The 26,838-nt window shown below is 38.1% G+C and overlaps 2 protein-coding genes across 6 annotated transcripts in view; both read right to left on the bottom strand.

The window, feature by feature from the left end:
* Positions 1 to 10,680, bottom strand: part of epx (eosinophil peroxidase) — a 17,457-nt gene extending 6,777 nt beyond the window's left edge. Inside the window, exons 1-11 of the mRNA XM_030135594.1 lie at positions 10,663 to 10,680; positions 10,476 to 10,563; positions 8,326 to 8,416; positions 8,063 to 8,238; positions 7,135 to 7,267; positions 6,902 to 7,031; positions 6,624 to 6,830; positions 5,447 to 5,804; positions 4,110 to 4,270; positions 3,764 to 4,022; positions 3,501 to 3,671 (exon numbers count right to left, since the gene is read on the bottom strand). Coding sequence (XP_029991454.1) covers positions 3,501 to 3,671; positions 3,764 to 4,022; positions 4,110 to 4,270; positions 5,447 to 5,804; positions 6,624 to 6,830; positions 6,902 to 7,031; positions 7,135 to 7,267; positions 8,063 to 8,238; positions 8,326 to 8,416; positions 10,476 to 10,563; positions 10,663 to 10,680 — 1,792 coding nt within the window. The remainder of the gene's footprint in view (positions 1 to 3,500; positions 3,672 to 3,763; positions 4,023 to 4,109; positions 4,271 to 5,446; positions 5,805 to 6,623; positions 6,831 to 6,901; positions 7,032 to 7,134; positions 7,268 to 8,062; positions 8,239 to 8,325; positions 8,417 to 10,475; positions 10,564 to 10,662) is intronic.
* Positions 10,681 to 12,038: 1,358 nt separating this feature from the next.
* On the bottom strand, positions 12,039 to 26,626 carry hps5 (HPS5 biogenesis of lysosomal organelles complex 2 subunit 2). 5 transcript variants are annotated; one of them, XM_030137618.1, is made up of 23 exons: positions 26,387 to 26,626; positions 24,960 to 25,079; positions 24,567 to 24,677; positions 24,418 to 24,482; positions 24,120 to 24,312; positions 23,679 to 23,809; positions 22,306 to 22,524; positions 22,150 to 22,221; positions 21,953 to 22,041; positions 21,510 to 21,688; positions 20,634 to 20,792; positions 20,077 to 20,236; positions 18,497 to 18,614; positions 17,477 to 17,623; positions 17,250 to 17,318; positions 16,581 to 17,158; positions 15,657 to 15,777; positions 15,427 to 15,576; positions 15,224 to 15,343; positions 13,989 to 14,102; positions 13,761 to 13,867; positions 12,557 to 12,842; positions 12,039 to 12,445 (listed from the first exon to the last, which is right to left on the bottom strand). In XM_030137618.1, exons 2-23 carry the CDS (start codon positions 25,065 to 25,067, stop codon positions 12,385 to 12,387), a joined length of 3,357 nt encoding a protein of 1,118 aa, XP_029993478.1. In that variant the 5' UTR covers positions 25,068 to 25,079; positions 26,387 to 26,626; the 3' UTR covers positions 12,039 to 12,384. The 5 variants fall into 5 exon arrangements, with proteins under 5 accessions (XP_029993478.1, XP_029993472.1, XP_029993476.1 ...); XM_030137612.1 differs by having other exon boundaries at positions 24,960 to 25,087; positions 26,387 to 26,625; XM_030137616.1 differs by lacking the exon at positions 26,387 to 26,626 and adding an exon at positions 26,261 to 26,348 and having other exon boundaries at positions 24,960 to 25,087.
* Between the last annotated feature and the right edge of the window lie 212 nt (positions 26,627 to 26,838).

The following is a 26,838-nucleotide window of genomic DNA, read 5'->3' on the forward strand; positions in this document are numbered from 1 at the left end:
CCAGAAGCTATACATGAAAGAATTTTTGAGATGATTACGGTTATGGAATAATCACAGTTTATTTGAAGTGTACTTTTACTTTTAATTTTAACTTTGAATAATTCACGTCTCTGTTAAAACACCTAATAATCAGCTGGCAGCAGTCTGACTGAAGAGTGTAATGGTTAATGAATAGTCACATGAACTGTCACACAGAGGACTGGAGCTCAATTCCCATGTGGAGTTGACTTTTCCCCTTTATATTCATAAACATGTTTGCTGCATTTCATTGTGGGTATGTGACAATTTGCACACAGAGGAAAGAGAACACGCAGTATGTTTTTTCAAAATAAAAGCCTTATTAAAAATAACAAATAATGACTATTAAATAACTTCTTTTCATTTTTATGACCAAACGCTTGACTGTACAATTTTTCTTCATTAAAAATTATTCTTTCTCGCAGACACACACAAGCACACACAATAGGGTATTTCAAAATAAAAGTCTTAAATGTGGTAAATCATGAGTTTTATGCTCAATTATTCATATAATTTCAATTCATTATTCAAACTGATTCTGTCTCTCTCTCACACACACGCACACACACACAGTAGGGTTTTTCAAAATAAAAGCCTCATTAAAAGGTGATGGTGGCTTCAGCAAAGGGCCGCTGGCGTTCTGTAGGGATGTAAGGAGGACGGACACAAAAGGGTGGGAGCTGGTATCAGGAGGGAGAGGTGTGAGTGGAGCTGAGGTGTCGACAGTCACGGGAGGCGGAACGTGCGGTGCAAGGTCCCACCCAATGCTGCTTGCAGCTTTAATTATATTTAACTTTGAATTTACTCTGAGTTTTCATGAACATCTACATGATCTGTGAAATAAATATAGGAAAATACATGATTTACACCATGAAATGCAAAATACAGTGAATAATATTTAAAAATTGGTGATTATCAGGTAAGAAAGGTAAAAATAGAGAAAAATTCATTTGGGAACTGCCACAAAAGTAGCACTGGGTCTTTATGGGTTAAGGAAAAGTACAGGGACAGTTTTTGACATTAAAAGTGTTTAAAAGGGTTTTACTCAGAAGGATGTATTATTCTGTATTACATGGCAGTGTGGTAATTATTCACAGCATTTTAAAGCAGTTATGTAAGATTTTACTTATTGTTTTTTTTCAGACTTTTTTTTTCCGCTTAATTCCAATACACTTCTTGTCAGGAACAGCAGTGAACACCAGATTCATCAACTCTGTATGTAAACTGAGAAAACATACTGTACATTATACAACAAAAATAAACATTTGTACATTTGCACAGCATCATGGGAAATGAGTCCTTGATCCATGTCCAACATTGTTTTAAATCACTGAGTTAAAGATAAGAAAATAGTAATAACACAGGCACATTTCAAGATTTTAATGGAAAACTTAGAAATGTTTAGCTTTTAATCTACTGATCTTACTAATCTACTGATTTTATATAAATTGTCAGTTTTTTATGTTAACTTTTTACACTGAAAGTATTTTAGTATATTATGTTATTTTGATTCATAAAATGACTTTATTGCACCTATTGTTGTACATTAATGGGTTTAAGAATTTATGTTAAAAAAAACAGACAATTTTAAAAAGGGTTAGATTTAGACTATTTACTCTGCCTGAACAGACTTTTCTTTAAATATCTGACAGCGGGCATCTGGAGAAGTGATTACACACATTCCAACATCTGGAAATGGTTTATGTTCATGTCAGTGTTTTGACTGATGAATGTAAGGCCTGCAGTGAAAACAGGTGTAACAAATAGCATTAACAAAGGCTGCAGTTGTTTAAGATTTTCATACAACTTGGTTTTGTGCATGTTGACTCAGTTCACTGTGTCCTGCTTCATCCAATAAACCAAATAGAGTTGTGCTCATAAATTTACATACCCTAGCAGAATTTGAGATTCTTCGGCCATTTTTCAGAGACTATGAATGATAATACAAAAATTTTTCTTTCACTCGTGGCTAGTGGTTGGGTGAAGACATTTATTATCAAACAAATGTTTGCTCTTTTTAAATCATACTGACAGAAACCATCCAAATGACCCTGATCAAAAGTTTACATACCCTAGTTCTTAATCCTCTGTCTTGGCCCCTTTAACATCAATGACAGCTTGAAGTCTTTTGTGGTAGTTGTGGATGAGGCACTTTATTTTCTCAGATGGTAAAGCTGCCCATTCTTCTTAGCAAAACACCTTAAGTTACTTCAAGACTTTGGGTTTTCTTACATGAACTGCATGTTTGAGACCTCCCCAAAGCGGCTCAGTGATATTGAGGTCAGGAGACTGAGATGGACACTCCTTCACCTTCACTTTTTTCTGCTGCAGCCAGTGACAGGTCGACTTGGCCTTGTGTTTTGGGTCATTGTCATGTTGGAAGACCGTCCCATGTAAATTCTGTCAGGGTATGTAAACTTATGAGCACAACTGTATACACAACATATATGGTAAACTCATTCTCATAGCGCACAAAAAATAATTCCATTACCAGGAAATGATGGAATCAATGTACTGGTTGATGCTATACTGAAAAAAAAGGAAAAAGTAACAAAGAACCTGCAAGATTTCATACATACTTTTCCCTGTTTTATCTCAGTTTCTTCACCTACTGTAACTTATTTTGTTTTGTAGCTGTGAGATGTTGCTCCTTTTCCTGTGTAAAAGTGTGCATCAAATACAGATTTTGTGTGTTACTTTTCATAACAAATTTGTAGGTAGTTATGTCGTAATAAATTAGGACATGATCTAATTCATTTTATTAGTAACACCAGTTACCTATAAAAAATAGAAACAACACAAAATTAAACTTCGGGGGATAAAACATATTAACCCTTTATCGAGCAAGTGACTATTTTTGGTAATTTCCACATACATTACAAGACAGTAACAGCAACAGTTACAGTGAGGCAATAATCTCAGGTCCAATGTGGTCTACAGGGTCTGTAAGGTCCACCTCTGCATGAACAGTGACTGTACCTGCTTTGTTAGGTACCGTGAAGTAATGGTACTAATGTAAGCGATGATGTTCAAAGGGATAATGTGGATGTGGACAGGTGACTGGACCAGTGCTTATGTTAGTCTAATGTTTTAAAAGTGATGTTCTTTTCACCTTACATGTGTTTTTCTTGTTTGTTTTTTTATATATATATATCCTTCTTGTATTTCTTTTTTGTGTGCCACTAACAGGTAAGGAACCAAATATGGTAACTTCATCAACCTTGATTTTCTACATATATATACATTTTTTTAATTTCACAAAAGTAATACATTCTTGTTATGTCTTCCAATAACACACTAAGGTTGAAATTCTGAATTTCAGAGTATTTGTATGAGTGCCCTATAAAGGGTTAATCTCAGCACTTTAACCTCTATTCTTCTTCTCTAGTTACAGTATGACTAGTAGAAAAAATAATCCAATTTTCTACTCAGACAGACAGCTTTGATATAAGAAGTCAACTCATCATATAGTAACCTTGTACCTGGCAGACCGTGGTCCCGGCCCCTCTGGAGGTTAAGGGCTGCGAGGTCCAGGGGCATCCCTCCTTGAGCCTGGAACAGTCTCTCTGTCAGCTCCTCGACCATCATCTGACCTGGAGTCTGAAGCTTAGCCGGAGACAACAAAAGACCACGCAACACAGGGTCTATCCCACCTAAAAACCAAGAGAAAAAAAAAAGATAAAGAGAAAACCTGAGTGGATCATCATATAATTTATGTCCAATCAGTTACAGGATTGTGTTTTACCTTCCTGCACAACCCTCCAAGATGCGAACAGTGAATGATGCAGAGGCAGCGGTGGATGCTGGGAGTCGGTGGTGTACCCCGGGCCCAGCCTTGTGACCACTGGCTGCACAGTGACATGGGCGAATCGAAATGCAGCAGCTGCAAAGACATTAGCAATGGTGGGATCGACATCCGGATTATGACCCTTGTAGGGAGGAATCAGGCGTGACATAGCACTTTCTCCAAGGATCCGTGGCAGATAGTGCTCCCATGTTAGGATCTGAAGGGTTAATAAAAAAAAAACAAAACTGTAAAAATAATTTTCAATGCTTCTTCAAGAGCTATGGGATAAACCTGAAGGTGATACCTGGTGTATGGCCCCCATGATCTTGCGGGCTTCTTGGTAAAGGGTGTCAGGGCTCCAGTGGGCGTTGAGGAGGTGGAGCTCTTTGACCAAGCGGTTGTGCTCTCTTAGAAACAGTGTGTGCAGTGCAATCATCCCCAGATGCTCATTGGCTCTTGAATCACCTGGAAAAACATTGTGGTCAAAACATTATTGTCGATAACAGTGCGAAAGACCTTTTAATAGCAGGAAAACTGATAGTAATTATATAAATCATGGCTTAATTCAATGGTGTCCCAGAATGCTATTCCACAGAGTCATCATGAACATAAAAAATAAAGGCTCCGTGGTGATACACTTAAATGACAGAATGATGTCACCCGTGTGTTTGACGCTTTACCAAATCAGTGAAATGTCTAAATCTGATCTGAGCACTCATATGTCTGGTATTTTAAAGACAGTGTGAACAGAATAAACATACAACATGTTGTTCCTGATGTTTTCATTTATTTTAACCCTTTAGGTGCCAGAGTTATAAAAAAAAGAAGCAATTTTGATAGAAAGATTTAAAAAAAGCTATAGCTTGGAAGTGATTAGAGATAAAAGCATACTGTAAATAAGAAGAATATTGGATATGACACAAAGTTTATGATGGGAGTAAATTTACTCATCTTATTTACATATTGTGACATCACCACCACATTGGATTGCTTTTAAGGATAAGATGACAAAAAACACAAAAAATAAAAGTTAAATTTTACTAAAACAAATTAGCTTTGAAGCTAACAGAGTAGCCAAATCTGTCCTTATCTATCAAAACTAAAACTAAATAAACTTTACTTGCGTACTTATTAAACCAGCTTGCTACCATGCCTTTCAAACTGGATTTTCTTCTTCACTTTGAATAGAAACATGCTCTGAAATGATGTTAGGATTGAAGGGGCACATGTTCGCTATTTATTGATGAGAGGTGGTAACAAGATTTGGCAACTCTACTGGAGCTATGGTATGCTTCATTCAGTTATTTAATTTGATTGATTTGATTCAATTTTATTGTCAATGTACATGTCACAAGTACAAAGCAACGAAATGCACTTTGCATCTTCATTCTCATTGATGTTCCTCTGGTTTCCACTACACATCATCGAATAAATGGAAGGTGTGCTGCATGTGACATCTTTATTACTGTTCCTTTGCACATGCAGGTCAGTTAAGTACCATTCAATTCACACTGTTTTAAAAATTTTTTTGCCACACCTAAAAATTAATGTGAACAGCATAACAAAAAAAAAAGGCCAATCTGAGCTCTAAGACCGGCTGTGTAGATGAGAGTGGATCATTCACTACATTTACAGTCTTACCAGCCTGAAAGCAGGATGTGATGTTCTCTGAGGGGGCAGATCTAGGAATAGTGGTGGAGTTACGAGGGCCACAGGGGTCCACGTGGGCCTGGAGGCGAGGCAGGAAGGGCATGTAGGCCAGATCCTGGTCTGAGTACAGGGAGTTGAGGGCCATTGAGCCCAGAGGAGAGGAGTGGTTTCTCAGAGAAGAGGCCAGAGCTGTGGAGCTGCCGTACACCATACTGGCATCGACGAATGAGGTGATGGCATTGAGCTGCTCCCGATGCCGATGGGGTAGAACCCCAGGAACACAGCTGGGAGCAGAGCGAAAGAATGGCATGCACCTCTGGATGCCACTACGAGGATCTGACAACGGAATCTAGAAGAAACAAAGTAATTCAGTTTAGTTACAGAAAGGGCTTATTTACAATGATGAATTTAAATACAAAGAAACCTAAGCCCTTAGTTTTCACGGTTAGAATTGAGAAAAGTTGTATGTTTTACATTGTAAATCTAAAAGAGATGCAGCATTTCATTAGATGCCGTTATTTAAAACATTTTTTTTTTTAAGATTTTACAATGTTTTATATAGTATAGTATAGTATAGTATAGCATAGTATAGAATAGTATAGCATATGTATAATAGACATAAATGTGTATATCAAGTGTAAACCACGATGTATGAGGAAGTCTCTGACAAAGATCGAAGACAGTCACAAAGAAGGAAACTACTGACGGAAACATAGATAACAAAAGTGTTTAGACTCTAATGGGGCTTATGTTGAAAAATAATTTTGTATTTTGATAAATAAACTTTTTATTACATTTGTCTGAGAACTTTTGGACTCTCCCTCATATATCAAGTACTTTTGTTCAGTAGTATCTTTCTGTGGTATTTTATGCTATCTTTCTTTGGATTATTATTTGAAGAAAATACCCATTGTTTTGAAATTGATTAGTTTTGTTATTGGTTGACTTCAGAAACAACCAATACGTAATAATATAATCATAAGAAATGTATTTTAGGTAATACAAGCACTGAAAAGCTTAATGGACTAGAGCATAATTTTATCTCTGGACACATTACTGCATTCAGTGATGACAGAAAGTTCATGAAGTGATGAATGAGCGGCATGTCTCTGCACATATAGACTGAGAACAGAGGGATGTTGAGGGTGGCTGACTCTCGGTGGTGCACCTGTATGGGGAAGCAGGGCGTGTCCCGGCTGCAGGTGTGGGTGCAGTCAGCTCCTGTTCTGAAAGCTGCTGTACTGGGACTCTGAGGCGTCAGCACCAGGTCATGGTCTATCCACTGGCCCCACTCCACCAGCAGGTGGGACAGAGTGGAGTCCAGAGAGATGTTGTCATTATGAGTGAAGAGCACCTCCTGAGACACCAGCCGCACCTGGATGACGAACAACAAGGTGAGGAGACGAGCAGAGCTGAAGGGACAGATGATGAGCACAGGGGTCTTACAGGAGGCAGGCTGACATTGTGGTAGGTGTGGTCTGGATCCCAGCCTCTGGGGGTCCCCCACACATCCTCATACTCTGGAGGTAGCCAGCGGGAATACGGCATGTTTGCAGCCCCCCACCTCGGGTGCTGTCTGAACAGGACAACAGAATGAAAGGCAGTTATGGTGACACACTCCACATTGCTCTGTCACAGCCTGTTTCTGTGGTTGTGTATGATCGGTTCTCAGCAGTGACCTGTTATTGCACTCTCCTGTGATGGATCTGTAGCGCTCTGACAGACAGTCTGTGTGACAGCTGGGTTTCTGCAGCTCAGTGGAGCAGCCGGTCACCTGCAGCAGATTCTCCATGTCGCCTTCACTCAGCAGCTCTGTGACAGCATACAGCAACAAGATCTGATATGATGACACAAGTCTACTGCTCTGACTATTTATAGATTTATCTTTGAGTAAAATTATGTTTTGTTTTTTTTAAATACTGAGCTTTATCTCCAAATTTGTAGAAAATACAAAAAAGTTCAAGTTATTTCTTTAAACACTCAATATTGCTGTATTAAGTTCATAAATCAGTATTTGGAAGAACAGCCCTCTCCAGTCTTTGACATTGCTGTTAGACCTAATGCTAAAATGCAAACAGCTTGTAACATCTATTCTTCTTGATAACACATTAAAGGTTTTCAGTGGGGTTCAGGTCTAGTCATTCAGACAGGTCTCTTATTTATTAGACATAACTGCATAAATAATATTAATATATTTAAGGTATTTGATTCATTTTGCATTAGTCATAAAATATCAATATGCACCTTAGTTTTTGTGTAAATTAGTCCAGTATCCCTACAGACACCTCAGCGTCTGGTAGGTTCTGTAACTGTTCAAACTTTGAATAAACTTTTTAGCATGAAACACACTAAGAAAAACAGTCAGGACCAGAGTGAAATCAGGTTGAAATCATGTCAAAGAGTCACAAAAAACTAACACTTTGGTATTAATATACACTCATATTAGAGGAAGGGCTCATATGCACATTATAGAATTGAAATGTGTCATTTTTGGAGCCTCTCCAGCTTGATACCAAGAGAAAAGCAACTCCAAAAGGATGCAACCATTCTGGAAAACAAAACCGACTTGCAGCTAAATATCCTCTGTAGTGGTTTTCAGTTCAGTACCATGAGGATTGGGTTGGACCATGGTATGAGTGTAGACCATTTCTCTGATCAGCTCCACTGTGTTGTCCAACAGTTCAGCGGCACGGATCTGAGTCCTGGTCCTGTATTCAGTCTGTTTGAACTGAGCCAGCAGGTCACTGGGTCTCAAAGGACCCTCAGAGAGAGACTTCTTTACTCTGAAAACATTAAAAATAGAACAGATGGTATGTATGTAGACATGGTATGGTGGCTTCATAGTATGTAAATCCAAACTAAACTCTTACCTTTCACTTGTGTGGGCATAAGCAGCATCAGTCAGCTCAATTGCCCTCTGAAGAGCTTCTTCCACAAACACAGATCCCAAGTAAACAGTTCCTGAAATCAAAGGATATGTATATTTGGTATTCACTAATTAATTTACATTTGTCTTCTGGTTCTGAACCCCTTTCCATCTGGTCCCCCCTTGTTCATTTTCTACAGTCTTAACTTCTGTTTTTCTATCCTTATACACTTTTTACCCCTCAACTGTTCCACACTTCTGCTTTTTTAAATTGATTTTCTGACACCCCCCCCCCCAGTTTTATTTATTTATTGAATTGTTTGTTTGTTTTTTACTCAGTAATTTGCCCAAAAACCAATGACCATTGATATTTGACACCCCCTGTACAACCACAACATTATCAACTCCTATCAATACCCTTTATCTGGCTGTCATTATTTTTATTGGTTACTTAGTTATTTATTTTTTGTTCATTATGATTTCTGTTAATATCATCACTATTAACATTGTTGATGATAAAGATTTATTTTTTTGTTAGTTTGCTAGTTATCATTTCTTGTCGTTACCAATTCCTGTCTTTTCTTTCATTTTTCTTTCTCTCTCTCTCTCACTCACACACACTAATGTATAATGATAAATATGTAATTAGTATCTGTTTTTGTTTTGTCTTATTTGTTGTCATGTCTTCCACATGTTTTGTTATGTACTGTGTCACTTAATAATTTTTATAAAACCTAAAAACCAAAGCTAAGAAATATGAGTCCCTCGGTGAAGAAGGAAGCAGATTATGCACACTCCACATCACTCCTCCTGTTCATCCTGCTAAATACAGTGATCTCAGTGGAAGGGGGACAAAATCCACAATCAAAATTTCCAAACTTATAATTTCAGTGGTTATTCACTTGTTTTACTGAATTACTCCAATTCTGTACCTTTGGAATGTATAATGACTAAAATCAGTGTTCCCTGGTGAAATGTAATAAGTTTGAGGGTAATTTATTGCAGCTTTACCTTTACTCCTCTCAGGCAAATATTATATGTTTCACTCCATTACATTTGTCTGACAGATTTACTTTTTACATTACAGTTTTTTCAGCGTTAACAATAAACTGAAGGATTTCATGTTCCTTCATGGGTTGAGAAACTTCTCCTCCTCCTTGAGCTAAATCATTGTAAAAACTCTTGGATTAACTGGAAAATGCATCGCCACAAAGCTGAAAAGAGGTCTGTGTGACCATTTAGAGATATATGGTTCTCACATGATAGAAACACTACAAACTAATGAGCTTTTTCTTAAATATTTACAGCCGTGAAACTCTACCTACACATTAAAGGAGCCATAATACACCTTTGCCCATAAAGCTTAAAAGTGTATTCTTCTTATGAAATAATTGTGACAATGTGATTTATTCTTGATAAAGTGTAACTTAGACTCAGTATGTAATCACTGTACGTGGTCAAAGGTGATTATTGATGTGTGTAAATAGGAATAAAAAGACGAATGTGTTTGAAAACAAAGTTATTCCAACTTTATGGGCAAAAGTGTATAAATCCAAAAACATTATATCTAAAAGTTAAACAATGACAGGGAACATTTTACAACACATATACTCTTTTTACATACCTGTACATATTTTACACATATTTTGCTCATAACAATACAGGCTTTTATAAAGGTAAGTTTTCATTTCCTTGCATTTGTCTGTGTACTTTTACTTTAATAAAAAAAAAAATACTTCTGCCACTGATGACTACACCGAGTTGCCTCTTATCTTGTTGATTGGTTAGAGCCAACAGGGTACAGCCAACTATTAGTTTTGTTGCTGTTATAATCAAAGTGTTGTTGAAGACTGTTGAAAATCAGTTGTGGTGAAGGCTGACCATTTGTTCTTTTTTTTTTTTTTTTTAATTGTTCAATTAAGGGATAGACAAATCTAAGAAATGTTTTCTTCTTCCTGTTCCTTTCCAGTCATGGAGGTGTTGATTTGAAAATGTAGTGTGCGTTTATGCATAAATTCTGTTGTCCACTTTCACAAAAGAACAAATAAACACACAAAACCAAAAACTGTGAAGACAGACTGAAGTCTTTACAATGTAATCTGAAGAAAACATAAAATACACACCTTAGGCCTCAGTAATGAAGAGAAATCATACCTGTGGTGTTGTCAAATATGCCGTTTAATGAAACATGTTCAGGGAAGGACAGCAGGAGAAGAGCCAGTCCAAGCAGAGAGGGGGACACCTGAAACCAGGAGACATTTAACCAAATGCCTCAAAAAATGTGCTCCATCACACAATGAAATTAATTAAAACAGAAGAAGCAGTTTAAAGAGTAACTCACCATGAGAGCTGTATCCATCGGAGTTCCTATAATTACTTAATCAGAACAAGGAGGATTGCTTTTCTCGTTTTGAACGGTTATGAAGCTCATAGTATCTTACTGCTGCAGTGACTGTGGCTCATCTTGAGAGCCAACAGGTGTGTGTGTCAGTGTGTGTTCGGCTCTGAGCATCGAGTTTGCCATTTATACACTGGCTGCAGGGCCAACAGGTATGTGCAGAATCCTCTTATCTGTCCTTCTGGTGACAGGAACCCAACATCAAACACTGGACTCTCCACCTCAGCATAATAACCTCTCAAATCAAATTTACTTCTGTCCTGCTGCCCATGATGAAAACCTTGCCAAATCATTGAACTTTTCATATAAAATTAAATATTTAATCTCATCCCAGCAGAGTGCTCAGGCATAAACATGAAGACAACAGTAATGAGAAGCTGAGGCATATTAAAATTGTATGTACTTGTATTTCTATTATGTAAACTGAAATAAAACTGCAATTAAAATACTGAATGTCCATGAATAGACAGGATAGGATTTGCATGTATGCTGATGATTAAATACAAGTTGGACTTAAAATAACATTAAGAGCTGGGATTTTAACGATGATTTTCACTACAAGTGTATCAGTTTCATTGCCATATGCCAAATCCCTCAATCTGATCGTCTCTGTGCCAGTGACAGACAGGTGAGTTAGCTGGAGGCAGGGATAATAAATAAGGAGGATGAATATAAGAAAGCTTAAAGGATCAGACACAAAGGTCGAGGTGACGGCAGGTCTCAGGACGTGACTCATAAAGGCCAGTTGTGTCCAGTAGAGGCATTAAAAATCAAATGTGAACCTTCTACAGTTGCCTCTGGCCTCTTCTTCTCTTTGATGCTCCAGGTGTGTGATACCATCAAATACGCAAGTCATCAGTTCCATTTCATTACATTGTTATTAATATTATCTCTGTTGACCCACATTACACATCATTTACTGGAAGCGCCAGGAGAAGAACTGGAAAAATGTGGAATTATGTCTGAAAAATGTCCTGTTTGAAAAAAAAACAAATCTCATCACAGTCAAATAAAAAATGCAATATTTCCCCATGAAATAATTCTTTTAGGCCTTGGTTTGTTTTGACAGGATGGTCCACCTTAATGAACAACAGAAGAGGCTTTTTTTCTGTTGAAATGATCCTCTAAACTGCAGAATATAGACCTAGGGAATGAAATTAGAAGCACATATCTACAAGTGCTTTTTGTAGCCATTAGGGAAAAGACACTACATTTTGTCCCAAAAAAGAAGAATAAAAACAACAGAATTTTCATACAGTTTTTATTCACCTACTAAGTGGTTAGAGCATTTTACTGATATCAGTTACTTATCCCCCCCTCCCCATTTCTTTCATCATAATAAAATCCAGTGTTTCATTTCTTAAAGGTCTGGGGCATCAAATATTTGATTGTCTTTTTATGCAAAATCCAATTTAGCTCAAATCATTACAAAATATTATACAGTAAATGGAATGAAGAGCTTAATACTGAAAAGATCTGTGCAAAACAAGTTCAAGTAAAAGTTAAAAACACAATACATTATTTTAACTCAAAAGGCACACAGTTCACAGTACAAAGTATAATTTTAGCCCACAGCTTCAACAGCAGTTAGATGGAAGACTTACATAAAGTATTAGTCAACTTGTTTGGTTTAGAGAAGCGGCTCAACATCACTTGTTTCTGGATTTAGGCATGCTGAGACCACAGGAACCGATCACAGCGCTCAAGCATCGTTTGGATCATTGCCCTGAAACACAACACAAAAGAAACTGTACTGCACTGCAAAGATCAAATCCCCTTAATGATCCAGTTTCTAGTGGACCTTGGAGTTGGACTTTATATTGGCCTCCTGACTCACCTCTGCCTTTTCTCAGCTACTCTCAGCAGCTCACAGACCAGTGTGGAGTGTGGTGAAAGGACCAGTTGCACTCCACATTCTTCCAATACAGCTAGAGCTCGGTCGGGCCCGGCTGTCCGAGCCAGCCTCAGGGTCAGGTTCTCTGGACTGACCCTTCCACTGCAGTCTGCAGAGCCGTTAGACCAGCTGCCCCCATTCACGCCTGTGAGTTGCTCCGGCACACTGCTGTACTGCTGAGACAACTGGATCAGGAGCTTCCACTCATCCAGAGTCACAGGCTCAATTCCTGGAGAACAACAGAGATCAGACATCAGTCCATATTAAGGAGACATTTCAAGACAAGCAATGTGTTTAATTTGGCCGAACAAACAACTTTTGAAGTGAAAACACAAAAATAAAATGACTGTTTTGTTGAAGCGAAGGTAAACTCCTGTCTTATCTATCACTTAGTGTGAGGTCTTCTTAAAACTATCTAACCTGCCTTGTTAAGAACTTTTTAACCTTAGTTCACATATCCAAGTGGACAATGTCAATAAGCAGTAGATGAGCTGTTTCTAGCACCAAACAAAAAGCAGCTAACTCTAATGAATTTAAACACTGGATGACAGATTTTCAATGTGAGCAGAAACAGAGTAAAAGAACCCAGTTGGGTGTGTGTTTGGTTTCACGCAGGGTGAAGGGTAGACTGATGATGGTGAACAGATAATAGCTGACTCGATGGTACAACTTTGCTTTCTTCTGCTCATCCTCTTCTACAGTTACTGTAGTAATTTTACTGCCCCCTACAGACAGGACTTTTAATTCATTTATATACCTGACTACAGCTAGTGGTAGTGAGGTATGTACACATATATTTTTTTAAACTTTTCCTCTTTGGAGTTAAGAGCCCACATCGCAAGTGAATACAGCATGAAGTCTCAATTTTCTTTGCTAACCTCTCAAATCTGATGATCAAGCCTCAACCTTAAATTTACACAAAAACAGTGAACTGAAAAAACAAACAAACAAAAAAAAAACCTAACCCCCTTCTTAAAAAAAAAAACCAAAAAACTAAACAAACTTTATCTATTTCTTGTGTATGGTAGGCATTACCTGAGGCTTGCTTAATACAATAAGGACTGTCAAATAGTCATCTACAAATGCAGACTTTCATTTATTATCTTTCCCTGATACATAAGCACATATAGGTACTGAGAAGTTTTACCATCAGGTCCCTCCAGCAGACTAATGTCATCCAACTGACAGATGGTGGTAAAAGCCTCAGAGCGACGCTGCAGCTCACAACAGAGATAAAGGTATCCAATCCAGTACCTGCATGCAAAGAGAGTAAACAGAGGGACACAAGTGACATTGCAAACCCCTTGCCAAATGTTTCAACCAGAAAACAAAGTGTTGTGTGCAAAACTAAATAAATGCACAAATAAAGCTTTACCCATGACTGCGGCACAACTCTGCCATCTTCTGCTTGGAGGAAAAGTCTGCAGGAAGGCGAACCAGCAGAGAAAGGAGGCGTCCATATCCCCAACTGAAACAGTGCGAATGCCACCTGCAGCAGATGTTTCAGATATCTGTTCTTTTATCTTTATATGTATTCCACTGATCATATTTTAAACAGCTGCAACATTACTTTCATGTCCGTATTTTATTTTGTAGCGCCCTGAATAAAGGCCTGTGTTGTATTCATGATGGCTGTTTATTAACCCTGAAAGACTTAAACAGCTGCCGGAGACCAAGAGTTTCTACTCATGTAAAATGTTCATTAACTTATGAACCACTATTCCAATCAATTCATTTAAGTAAATCAGGTAAAGTGTAGTTAGTCACATCTTCCGCAGCATTAGATTTGGCTTTTTTGGACATTCAGGGGCTCCATAGTGAACATGGAAACATCTTCTGTAACACTGCACACCAATAAATCCCACATAGTTTGACAAATGACAGAGGTTGAAGATGCTTAAGTCACTTTTTCTTCAGTTTTCTCTGTTTTGATAAAATAACCTTTGAATTTACTGTGAACTTTAATGAACAGCTACATAAAAATTCAGACAGATACATGAAATTTTATTCTGAAATTGCCACAAAATTAGTTCTAGGTCTTTATGTTAATAGATCATTTTCCCTTTGTTCATGTCAAGCTATATGTCGAGGCCCAAAACGGAATCTGGCCCAATTCAGAATCGGGCCGGCCCAGAATGGAATTCTATTCTAGGCCGGCCTAGAATGGAATCCTGCTGCTATAATGTTATTTTTATACCATGTTTAATGCAAATGATCCATAATTCCATAATTTGTCATAATTTTACATTTTCAGTCTTACATACCTTGAGTAACTATTGTCAATTTCAGTCAATTTCACTGTACCATATATTGGTGGGGAGTACCACTAGGTTCTATTTGTAAATAAAGTGTATTATAGTTTACAATTAAAATGTTGTTTGTTTCTTTTTTTTTTTTTTCACACATTTGTAAATTCCATGTATTGATTTTTGTAATAATTTAGATCATTTGCATTAAACATGGTATAAAAATAACATTATAGCAGCAGGATTCCATTCTAGGCCGGCCTAGAATAGAATTCCATTCTGGGCCGGCCCGATTCTGAATCGGGCCAGATTCCGTTTTGGGCCTTGACATATACATTTACATTGTACATAAACACTATCAAACCTCGGTTGTCCATCAGGGGTCAGGGTATCACAGTGTTGAGGAGCATCATGGATAAGTGCAAGCTCCAGCCAATCCTGTCGCAGCGATTCTGGTTCAAGAAGAGACTGCAAAAAAGACAACCTAGAAGGAGAAATTAATGCAACATAAGATTTAAGGTCTTTTTTTTTATTATACAAATGGAAAAAAAAAAAAATTAAATGTACCTGTGTTCCTCAGTTCGTGACTGGACCAGATTGTCCAGGTATGCCAGGAAGTGTCTTTGCTGAGCCATAGCCATTACATCAGCAGGAGTTATTGTAGGATAGAACTGAGAAAATGTACGTACAGCCGCCTCTCCATGCTTCTCATACAGCCTGAATGTCAAAGTAGTGAGCTTACGAAACAAATCTTAACTAACATGCTCATTATTTTAAGGAGAAATGCAGTTACTGACCTGTATAAGTGAGGGAGGAGAGCAGGTGCACTCCAGGACTGCAGCTCTTTTAGGCTGCGCAGCGACCTCAGCAAATCCCCTCTTTGAATGACCTCCACCACCTTACTGGACTGGGAAAGTTCTGTGGAGGAAAAGGTAACATATAAGACCAAAATGTGTCAGTATCAGTACCAGTTAATACAGTTAAATGTTAGTTTCAGTCTTCACTCATCCAAGACTAAAGTGAGCCATAGTCGATCATCAGTAACACCATTATAGTGATTAAATTTAGTTGTATTTGTGTTTACATACAAAGTTGACATATTTGTACTTGCAGCTTTAATCCATTCCATCTCAGAGTGAAATGCTGTACTTTTACAACACAACATTTGTCTGATAGTTTTAGTTACTTGTTAGCTTTCAAATATGCATTTTAATAGCCTGATAAACTGTCTTCTAGAGACAATACGATTATCACAAGACAGACAATACAAACACGAGGTACTGCTGTCGATCAAACTACCCAACTGTATATTAAGTGGTTAAATTGACCTCATTATTGAACTACTGTAGGAGTCAAATGCAACCCACATGTTAAAGCAGCACTAGGAAGAATCAAAAAACATGTCATACAAGTGAGAAAGTAGGCAGAGCTTACTAATACCAACACCCTCCTGCACAACACTTTGCCCCTCCTGCTCACCGATACCCTGCCTACACAGGGATTCATTTTCAATTTTGAATTAAAGGTAATTGTAAACTAGATTAAACTCAATTACGGACAGATGGAATTTCTGGTACCGATTGCCTACATGAGGCAATCGGTACAAGACACTGTTTGCGTCATCAGCAACAATCAGTTTAATCCAGTTCACTTTAAACTTTTTGCTCTAAGAGAACTCTACAAATTTCCTATGATTTAAAAGTGAAGAGTAAATGTCTGACCTCGCATGGCTTCAATGAAGGAGCTCTGTACATCGGGCTGCTCCTGATAACATAGTAGACACATTCTCCTTACACGTTCTTGATCGAGGAGGAAAAAGTATCGTCGTAGAAAGGTTGTGCAGCCAAGTGCACGCACATCCCCCCCTTTCCTAAAGCAGCTCAGCTCTGTGTAGAGCATGGCGAGCTGAGTGAGATTAGCCAGGAGATCTGATGGCACAGGTTTGGGAGACACCACTCTCACAGGCTCTGTAGTGGTCCCATTTGGAACTTCAGGCTCCTCTTTGTGATCTGATGCCAGCTGTTTTTCACACTGGTCCTCTCGTTCTCCAAGCTCTGAGGAATCTTCTTTCTTCTCTGGTAAGATGCTTCCTGTTGGTTCTCCTGTTAAACAGGACTTGTCCTTTTGCTCTGAACTGGTGTTTAAATAATCCCCCTCCCAGTTTTCCTCTCCTGGACCATCAGTTTTTGATGCAACCTCTGTGGGTCCAAGAATCCTCTCAAGTACTGGCAGCCACTCCAGCAAAGTGTCTTCCAGGCAAACTGGATCCAATAACACCAGTGGATCTTGGATCTGGGTGCTGATGTTGGATATGAATGAAATGGAATATCTCAGTGAAATTAGATTTTTCATGAAAACATCAGACATTCTAAAATTAAACCTACACTTACAGAGTACGGTCTGTTGCTGATCGAAGTTCCTCCATGTCTGCCTCAGTGTTGGGAATTTCAGCATAAATCCTGTGACACAAATGTAATCTGATATACTTCAAGTGGTCTGTTGATAATAAAATATATTCTCTAACAGTCACAAATGATACAGTGTGTACATTTGACACTGATTTATTTCACACAAGTTCATGCCTCATTTGTGTTTGGTAGAAATAGTTTTAACTTACTCATTTTCCATTTCTTCAGAGTATATAGCTGTAGGAGCAGAAAATTCTGCTTGTACACCTTCTCTGAAGTCCGGCCGTTGCCAGAGCTCAGAATTCATCTGGAGGGTGTTGATCTTCTCTGTTGTCTTCTTAACAAAACTGGAGACACTGATGAGAGAATCAAATCAACAACTTTTACTGAAAAACACAATGCTTTAACAACCTGACAGGAAAATACAACAGCATTCGATGTACCTTTTCATCTGTCAAACCAGTGAGTGAGATGCTTAGAAGTGAAATACACTACATGGCAACATGCAGGAATAACATGGACATAAAAAAAACAGATGTGTATCTTCAGCGGAAAGGAGAAGTAAACTACAATAGAGGCTTAGTTTAGTTTCACTGATGAAAATAAGACAAAATGAAAGAAGAACAAGCCTACGAAAACAATACAAGAAAGCAGAACAAAGAAGAAAACTTAACTAATGTCTTTATTGTTGGGTTCTGTTGTTATTCTGCAGTATTGTGTGGAGTTTAACCTGTTCTATGTGTTGGGTAGACTTTAATTTGGCTCCATGTGTTCTGTAGAGTTAAATCTGGTTTTATGTGTGTTGTATAGTTTAACCTGGTTCTGTGTATCCTGTATAGTTTAACCTGGTTCTGTGTGTCCTGTATAGTTTAACCTGGTTCTGTGTGTCCTGTATAGTTTAACCTGGTTCTATGTATCCTGTATAGTTTAACCTGGTTCTGTGTGTCCTGTATAGTTTAACCTGGTTCTATGTGTCCTGTATAATTTAACCTGGTTCTGTGTATCCTGTATAGTTTAACCTGGTTCTGTGTGTCCTGTATAGTTTAACCTGGTTCTGTGTGTCCTGTATAGTTTAACCTGGTTCTATGTCTCCAGTATAGTTTAACCTGGTTCTATGTATCCAGTTTAGTTTAACCTGGTTCTATTCGTCTTGTACAGTTTACCCTGTTTCAGTGTGTTTTGTAGAGTTTAATGTGCTTGTATATATTGTCATTTCAGTGGATGTTTACCTTTCTTTGACGGCCTGCAGTGCAATGCGGGGGGGTTTGGGACGGAAAGAGAGGGGGAGATGAAACTGTAGACCTTGTTCAGATCGTTCACCCTCCATACGCTCACTGCTCTGTGGATCTGAATAAAGATGGTGGCAAAAGCCAAGGGAAAAACACAGATGGATGGAGTAGTGGAGGTGAATGATGAGAGGGAGAGGATAATAACATGCAAGCAGATGGAGCAAAGGTGCCAGACACTATAGAGAAAACATAAATTAAATGCTGCACAATATGAAAAAAAAATTATGATATGTGATACAATGAAACAGACAAGAAACTTAATATTAACAGTGCAGACAAGTGAAAATTACATTCAAAGCATTGCTGTCATTTGGGGTAATCATTGGTTCCCAAAGCAAATCACACAGAGCACAACTTTTATCAAATTATTTATTGTTTAAATCAAATCACAAATATTTTCATTATATTGGCAATAATACAAAAAAGCAGCAGCAGAATTTATCAGTAGTAACAGGTTCATAGTAATAAATCTTTCAGCAGCTTGAAACGCTCAAAAATATTTATTCATATTTGTAAATTATTCAATGAGTATAGTAGTATTCCATGTAGGATGGTTATTAAACTGAAAACAAGTTCAGTTTCTTTTATCATTGAATCCAGAAGCAAGGAAAGAGTAGTTTGTCGCTGCTGCATAAACACACAACGAAAGCACAGAGAAAGAAAGACAAAGTGTGTTAGAGAGAAACAGAGAGAGATGAAAAACAACAAAGTGTGTGAGTGACTCAGGTTTTCTGTTTCCGTTACTCTGGTTATTCATTTCGATATTAATAAGGTAAATTTATTGTGATTTACTAAGTTCGGTTGATATGTTTCTATTACTTCCTAAACACTCAGTGACATGTCTGATCTATCTATACCACTCAGCACCATGGAGCAGTGTTGGGCTGTAGATGAAACCCTTATCCTGCTCATTCTGAACACTAATGATGGGAACTGAAATTCAGTATTTAATGAGTCCCACGCCAAATAATTAAAGACCCAATACTGATAAGTGCCAGTGTTATTGTTTTTTTAAAATACATTTCCCGTACATCACTGCTACATAAAAGATGTGTCAGTTCTGAGTGCGGGGTCAGTCTCTGGATTAGACACATGCAGTAACATGGTGCAGCTAAAACACAAATCCTGGTCTTGGTGACTGTGGCCATTGCTCACCTGGAGAACTAAATGCATAAGTTGTCACTTCACTTATTGGCACCAGTGCAACAAATCTTTTGCATATTTGGGTATATGCCACTATACTCGGTTAAAGTCCACCAAGTGCAGGCTGAAAAATGCACAGTTTGACTGTTAAACATAGTATGTTATGAATCCTGACAACCTGGAGCCCAAATACAAACACAAGTTAATGATTAAAAGTGACTGTTGGTCAGCTGATTTGCTGTGGATCCATTTATAAATTTAATCTGAAATGGTCAGAGCATCATCTGACCTGTTGTTAATACTTTCAGAGCTAGAGGATTTAGAGATACCCATCCTTACTGACAGCTGCTGCTCAATAAGAAAATACTGAGTCTTACCATGATCCACCTGATCCTCCTCCTGCACAAAACTGAACTCCCTGAGCCGCTCCTCCTCCGACATGGACTGATTGATGAGGGAACCTGTCTCTTCGTCTGACTGACTGCCTCTACGGCTGATCACACGGTAGATTCCACAGTCCAGGACATTAAAACTCTCCTGGAAGATTCACGTACAAAAATGATAAGTGAAGTCCTTTATTGCATGCAAAGTTTAGAGATACTGCATGGTTTTGTTACATTAGAGCAAGTAAAATAAAAAAAGAATTTAATATACTTTTCTGTTCACAGTAAAACTATTCTGTGACAAACACAGAGAAGGAGATAAGACTAGTAGAAGTATTTGTTGGCTATGGTACATTTTCTACACAAGCAGCTCTCTGGGGTATATGATGAGTGTTGACTGAGAAACAAGTCTGAAATACTGAAATTTTATTCCACTTTCAAACAGGTATAAAGTGAAATATAGAGACTATGTATACATATAGTATCAGATTCACCTAAAATCTAATAAAAAGAGGAATTATATACAGGAAGTTCTAGTTATTTTTACTTACATGGGAAGAGATGCTGCTTCTGCGGCTGCTGGAGGCGGAGTCCAGAGGCTCCAGCTTTAAGATTACTTCCTCCAGCTGGCCAATCAGATCCAGATGTGTGCTGGAACTCAGCTGAGACTTCAGGTGTTCCAGTCGGTCAATGGGAATTGATTTCCTAGCCTAAAAAAGACAGAAATAACCAGCAATGCATCAATAATTTAAAAAAAAAGTGGCAAAAATCCAAGCTACATATAAAAGTCAGTATTTAAAAGCAGGCAATTTTAGCATCAAGGTCTGGTTAAAACACTCCAGAGTCAACATAATATTACTGTTGCAAAAGTAAAATGAGAAACAACACAGTTTCTTATCAGATCTGCATATGGAGTAACTTTTTGAAATCAAAACAACAAATTTTGCTTCAAGGTGAGGAGTTTGCATCCTTCACCTGATGTCTGTAGCAAAGTTTAAGGTAATGCCAAAAGTTTAGATGGTCTATAATACTTTACATCTTAGAAATCCAGGCGGGAGTGTTTTTTTTTTTTCTTTATAACTTTCTTTACTTTTCTAATCTGCACATCCAAGTGTGCAGGATCATCTACAAAAACTGAGTAGGTTTGCGTAGGAAGACATTTTGAGCCTACTCTGAACATTAGGGTTTGAATCCTGAAACGAACCAGTGGTTTTAGATTGACTCTTAACCCCAATTTGCCATACAGGCTTCAGGGCTGGTTTGTCTAATTGCTTATGAGCAGTGTTCACAAAATCCCAATGGTAATGATTAAGATCCACACTTTAAAACAACCATTCCTTTCTTTGGCCGGGCTATTCAAAAATTACCATAATAAATCAGAGATTGTGTTACTCAGTGCATGAACATGGTGGTAGCAGCCATCTCACCCTGCTTGTAGTAATGGCATGTTGGAACATACAACAGACAACTGTGGCCAAAAGCCAGGACTCTCTGCGCAGCAGACGCTCAACACAGCGCTCTGCTGACAACAGTGAGTAATGGGACAGACGCCCGCTGCCATGGAGACAGAAGAGCTCACTGCGGTAGACCGCAACATCAACCAAATCTAGAAAAAGACAAAAAAGGTTGAGATTAATTCACAGTGGAAAAAAAAAAGAGGGGATTTATTATGATTGCTTAAATTATAATTAGCAGAATATCATCCCTGTTATGCTCTGATATTTGGTAGAGGAGTCAAGATTATTACAATTTACTTTGTGTGATTATATTGGTTCAGCTATGATGTGCAAAGAAAGACATTTTAGAAAAAAGCGCAAATATATTCATTTATAACCACATTTTTTGATCGTAGGAGGACAGGAGAACACACCTTTGACTTCAGTCCACAGAAGTACTTGGCCATTCTGAGGTGTGAAGATATAAATAGCTGAATCAGTCCAAGTCAGCAAATTTTGGTCACTACATAAATAAAACAATGTACAATTAGATATGTGATTTTTTTCTATTATCTGACATTATTTTTTAGAATATTTTCTCTGGTTTTTAATTGAAACCATTCAACATTACCCCAAATACAGAAGTTTAGGGAAGGCGACTGACTGGGGGCTCTTCTGTGCTGGGTTATAATGTGGCTCATTTCTACTCCCAACAGAAAAAAAACACATTTACAGCCTTTCATCAACTTTTTACAGCAGAAAGTTTAAAAACGGTAACAATCAGTACCTGTAAGAGATGAGGGGTAAGGGAGGACAGGCCAGTAGCTGTTTGAACTGATGCGTGCTCAAGACCTCGCCATTAAAATTGGCCTCCCATATGCGAGACCCCGGCCGAGCGCAGTATAGCAAGGGAGGCTGACCCACTAATAATCCCTTACTCTGAGGAAAAAAACAAGCTCCATACTCTCCATCACGCTCTTTATTTCCAACACGCCAGAACTTCTCCCTAAAAGTAGATAAACACATAAACATACACATCATTGCTGAAATTATTAAACATCCACAAAAACAATTTCACTTGTATAGTCCTCACTAGTTTACCAACTAAATGCTGCAAACTACAAAAAAACACAAAAAAAGCAAAAAACAACCAACCTTAACACAATATCATATCATATCCTTACCCCATGTTTTGCTTATCTCAGGAAAACATAAAAGTAAAAAAAAACCAAGCAAAGTAAGAAATATGATATGTAAATGGGACAAAATGCGTAATCTCACCCACTTTGTCCACAAAAAACAAATGCCTACATCAGAACTTGAAAAATAGGGACTAAAAGTGTTTTACTAAGAGATACATATGATGCATGCGATCAGCTGACTTGATTTTCAGCTTGTCTGACCATTAATGTTGACTGACTGATCATTTCATTTGCCACTGTCATTTTGCATCAATCAATAATAAGCAGCAGAATGGTTCTAATTATGCACACAGTGACAAAGACAGTTAACTTCACAGTGTCACACAAGGGTGCAAACATCGTCAGAAAAAACATTCTTCATTGTAAGTGCAAACACAAGGAATAACATTATAATAAATGACTTGTCAGTTGAAAGGGACATAGCACATCTCTGGGGTGGTGTCAGGCTGCTAAGATTAGCCATGAGTAATCAATCATGTGTTACTGTTATTACATAATAGCAGTAACATGTCAGATAAAGTGGAATATACTACATTTCATGTTTGAGGTGTGCCAGTGGCCAGTAACCTAGAGTACTATTTTAAAATTTGACATGGAGTAAAAGACAGGCTTGGATTATGCTGTGCTTTTAAAGTTATTAATAAAAGTTATTTAATAGATTTAATAGTTTTATTATGAACATAAAATTACATTTTCCATTGATGGAAAGGTACCAAAGGTTTGTATATACTGTTGATTAGTTCAGTATATACTGCTGATTAGTTAGATTATTGCAAAAAAAAAAAAAAAAAAAAATCAGAATTTTAAGATCACACTTTTAGAAAATTAAAATCCAGAGAGAAAATTACCATCAGCACATCTCTAGTGATTTATTCAATATATGTCATAGAAGAGTGGATACTGCATTACATTAGTCACTCTTCATGGTAAACAACTGCCAGCAGCAGTGTAGGCTAACCTGTCTGTGTCACAGAGGTAGCAACGACTTAGAGATGATACCAGCAGTCGGCCATCTTGGTACCCAAGCTGAACAACTCTGGAGTCCACTGTTGTGACCGTCTGAACAGGAAAGATGACGAATGCTGAACCCTAAACACAAAGAAAGAAATAGTGTGAAAAAAAAATTCACTATAGAGATAAGTGAAACACAGCAAGAACTGGGGCATAGCATTAGTGTCTACTGAAACTTTAGATACTTGACTAAAAGCACAATATTAGAAATGTCAGTCCCCCTGTAACCTAAATTACTGTCTGACAAAGTTGATTTAGATTTGATCATAACTTTTCCATAGATGTGTTTGTGACAGACAGATTAACAGGAAACTAAACATGAGAAATATTAAAATGAAGAAGAACTGAGGGAAGACACTGAAAATCATCAGTAGTGCTGCTTGGATACCTTTCCCAGTTTAGAGGATCCTGCTCGCAGATATGACACCTTGCCTCCTGTGTCACCAACAAAAACTCTGAGGGCACTGGTGTCCCAGCAGAGTGCGGTGATGTTCTGCCCTTTGTGCTCCCAAGACACACTGACCCTCTCTGGACGACCCCGCCGCTCCAGCTGCAGTTCCCACACAACCACTAGACCCTGACTGGACCACAAACACAGACACAATGTGAACACCACAACCAAGAAAGCCCAAAAGAGTAACTGTGCAGAGGAGCTGGGCATATCTTCTTTGAATGTGTATTCCAACCTTGTTGCAACAGCAATAAAGTCTTCATCATGAGGGCAACAGGCCACCTGAGTGATGGATCCTTCCTGAAACAGGAAGGTCACATTAGGTAGAGTTAAAAGCAGAACAAAATATTAACACCATTGGCAATCAGGCACATACAGCCTTACCTTATGGGTGAGGATGAGCCTTTGTTTCCATCCCTCCCTCTGAATCAGGTGCAGCCCTCCTGCTGATGTGCCTAATGCAAGCCACTTCCTTGAAACTGCCAGACAGGTACACTGTAGCACACCAGAATAATGTTTAAAAAGAGTTAACAAATATATCAATCAAAATTCATCATTTGTAATGACATTAAAAAAAAAAAAAAATTAAACATACATTTACATACTTCTGCTCGGACTGACAAGGTCACTTTTCTGCAAGATGAAGTCCACTATGACTGCTCTAACTTTAGTCAAAGTTTTCCCAGTGTATATGTTAGTATGTAGAGACTGACCCCTGTGAGTTAAATGCAAATTTACTCAACAAATATAAAAGTTTCTATAAATGATCAAACTTACCTTAAGCCTGCCAGAGTCTAAACGTAGAGCAGACAGAAGTGGATCAAGGCAGTCAAACTCTGCCAGAACATTTCCATGGCTCTCTGGCACAACAGGTACAAGAGGCATCTTTATGCGTAACTGTCCAACTAAGAGAGAGGACATAACAAATAAAGTGTGGATAAGATGTGTAGCACTTCAAAAGTCAATACTTTGTTGCCTTAAACACAAAGGCCCTTAACTGGGTTAATGGTGTGGTATCATATGACTTTCAGTGTCTACCTTGTCAAGATGGCATTGGTCCAATTCACACTACCTCCAACCTAGTATATATTTGTCCTAGTAAGTACACAGTTCAGTTTTTGGCAGAACTTATGAAACACAGAAAATTGATAATCAGCCGTAGGACATACTCTAGTGTCCACTACACCAGAAGAAGAGGTCACTAGCTGGAAAGAGAGCACAATACAGCGTAGTTTGGCTTTGATTTACTCCTTGTGGTTTTTAATGAACTAATGAGGAAGCAGAAGCAAAACTAAAGCTGTGAAAACAAACATTTCAGTGTCCATGCTACATTAGTGTTGTCAATAGAAAGTCAAAATATAAACGCTCTTGGACACAGACATTTATGAACCATATATCAGAGACATGAGCAGCCTGTCATTTCACCAGTAGGGGAAATCCAGGGGTAACTAGATTAAATTTTGTCACACCGTATTGATGTCAGCCTTCTGAATAGCAGCAAAACATGCCTTTAAACCAAAGTATACACATTCACCGACATCTGACAGTAAGGCAAAAAACACTTAAATATCGTAAGTACTAGAAGTTTCAACTGTAACGTAAAGCTTTACATGTCAGATACATTATGAAGAACACTGCGCACTTTTAAAGCTCGTAGATCAACAGTGTATCTTAAAACAGTAGTACACTACACACGTACTTAGCTACTACATTTGTTAGCTAGGTCAGGTTAGCATAGACCCTCTAATTAACGTACAAAAAGCTGTTAATAGTTGGCTAGTTAACACGAAAAAACCCGTCAATAAACCTTGAAATTTCAAGCTTTTGTGTCGGTCTTTCAAAGTAACGTTTCTCTTACTGTGACCGGGCTAAACGGGCGGTTTTGTTGGTTAGTTGTCCATACTAATCCACAGTGGAGGCGGTGTATTGATTAAGTTGCTGCAGTGCGCTCGTGAACAGGCAGCCTGCATCACGAGACCGTCTGCTGACACTGATGCTAACATTTCTGACCAAAATAACGAACCACCGAAAACTCTCAAAAGTATTAAATACAGACAAAATGGCAACATGACACATACCTGATGGATATTTGAGGCTATTAAAAATCTGAGGACTTTACTCGCCCTGTCACTCCATTTAGAGTAAGTTAGCTAATAAAGCGGTAAGCTAGCAGGGCTGTTCAGACACCGTATTCACCAACTTACCGGATGAAACAAATGACACAACAGTCCCGACAGCAAAGCCAAGCCAAGCCAGATCCCGGTCTTTACATCTCTGGTTTTTGATCACATCGTCCTGGAGCCAGACGTCCGACAGACAGACCCACAGACCTGTCAATGCTCCGCTCAGCTGACCGGACACTTCCTGAACACCAAACAGCCGTGATGCAGGCTGTGGTCTACATTACCAAAGCACAGCCACGGCCATTAGAAGTACAAGTATACGAATACAAATATAATATTATTAGCATCAAAATAGAGCCAAAGTATCAAAAGTATAAGTAGTCATTAAATACAAGGAGTGCAAGTGGAATCTACTTTAACTGTACTTGTCTAATTATCTTATATTGACTATAGTGTAGGCTCCTTTATGCAAATACTGTCTGAGCAAAGTAAACACTAGAACAAATACATGTATGAAAGTGTAAAACATACAA

Source organism: Sphaeramia orbicularis, chromosome 6, assembly GCF_902148855.1.
Source record: "Sphaeramia orbicularis chromosome 6, fSphaOr1.1, whole genome shotgun sequence".
Lineage (NCBI taxonomy): Eukaryota > Metazoa > Chordata > Actinopteri > Kurtiformes > Apogonidae > Sphaeramia > Sphaeramia orbicularis.

Excerpts from the sequence above, each read along its gene's own strand:
- hps5 (XM_030137618.1), bottom strand. The coding sequence starts at position 25,067 with ATGCCTCTTGTACCTGTTGTGCCAGAGAGCCATGGAAATGTTCTGGCA. Across the intron at positions 22,525-23,678 it reads TACCTCTGTGACACAGACAG|GGAGAAGTTCTGGCGTGTTG; the intron begins GTTAGCCTACAC and ends ATCTACTTTTAG. Across the intron at positions 17,319-17,476 it reads TCTGAAGAAATGGAAAATGA|GATTTATGCTGAAATTCCCA; the intron begins GTAAGTTAAAAC and ends TTTGTGTCACAG.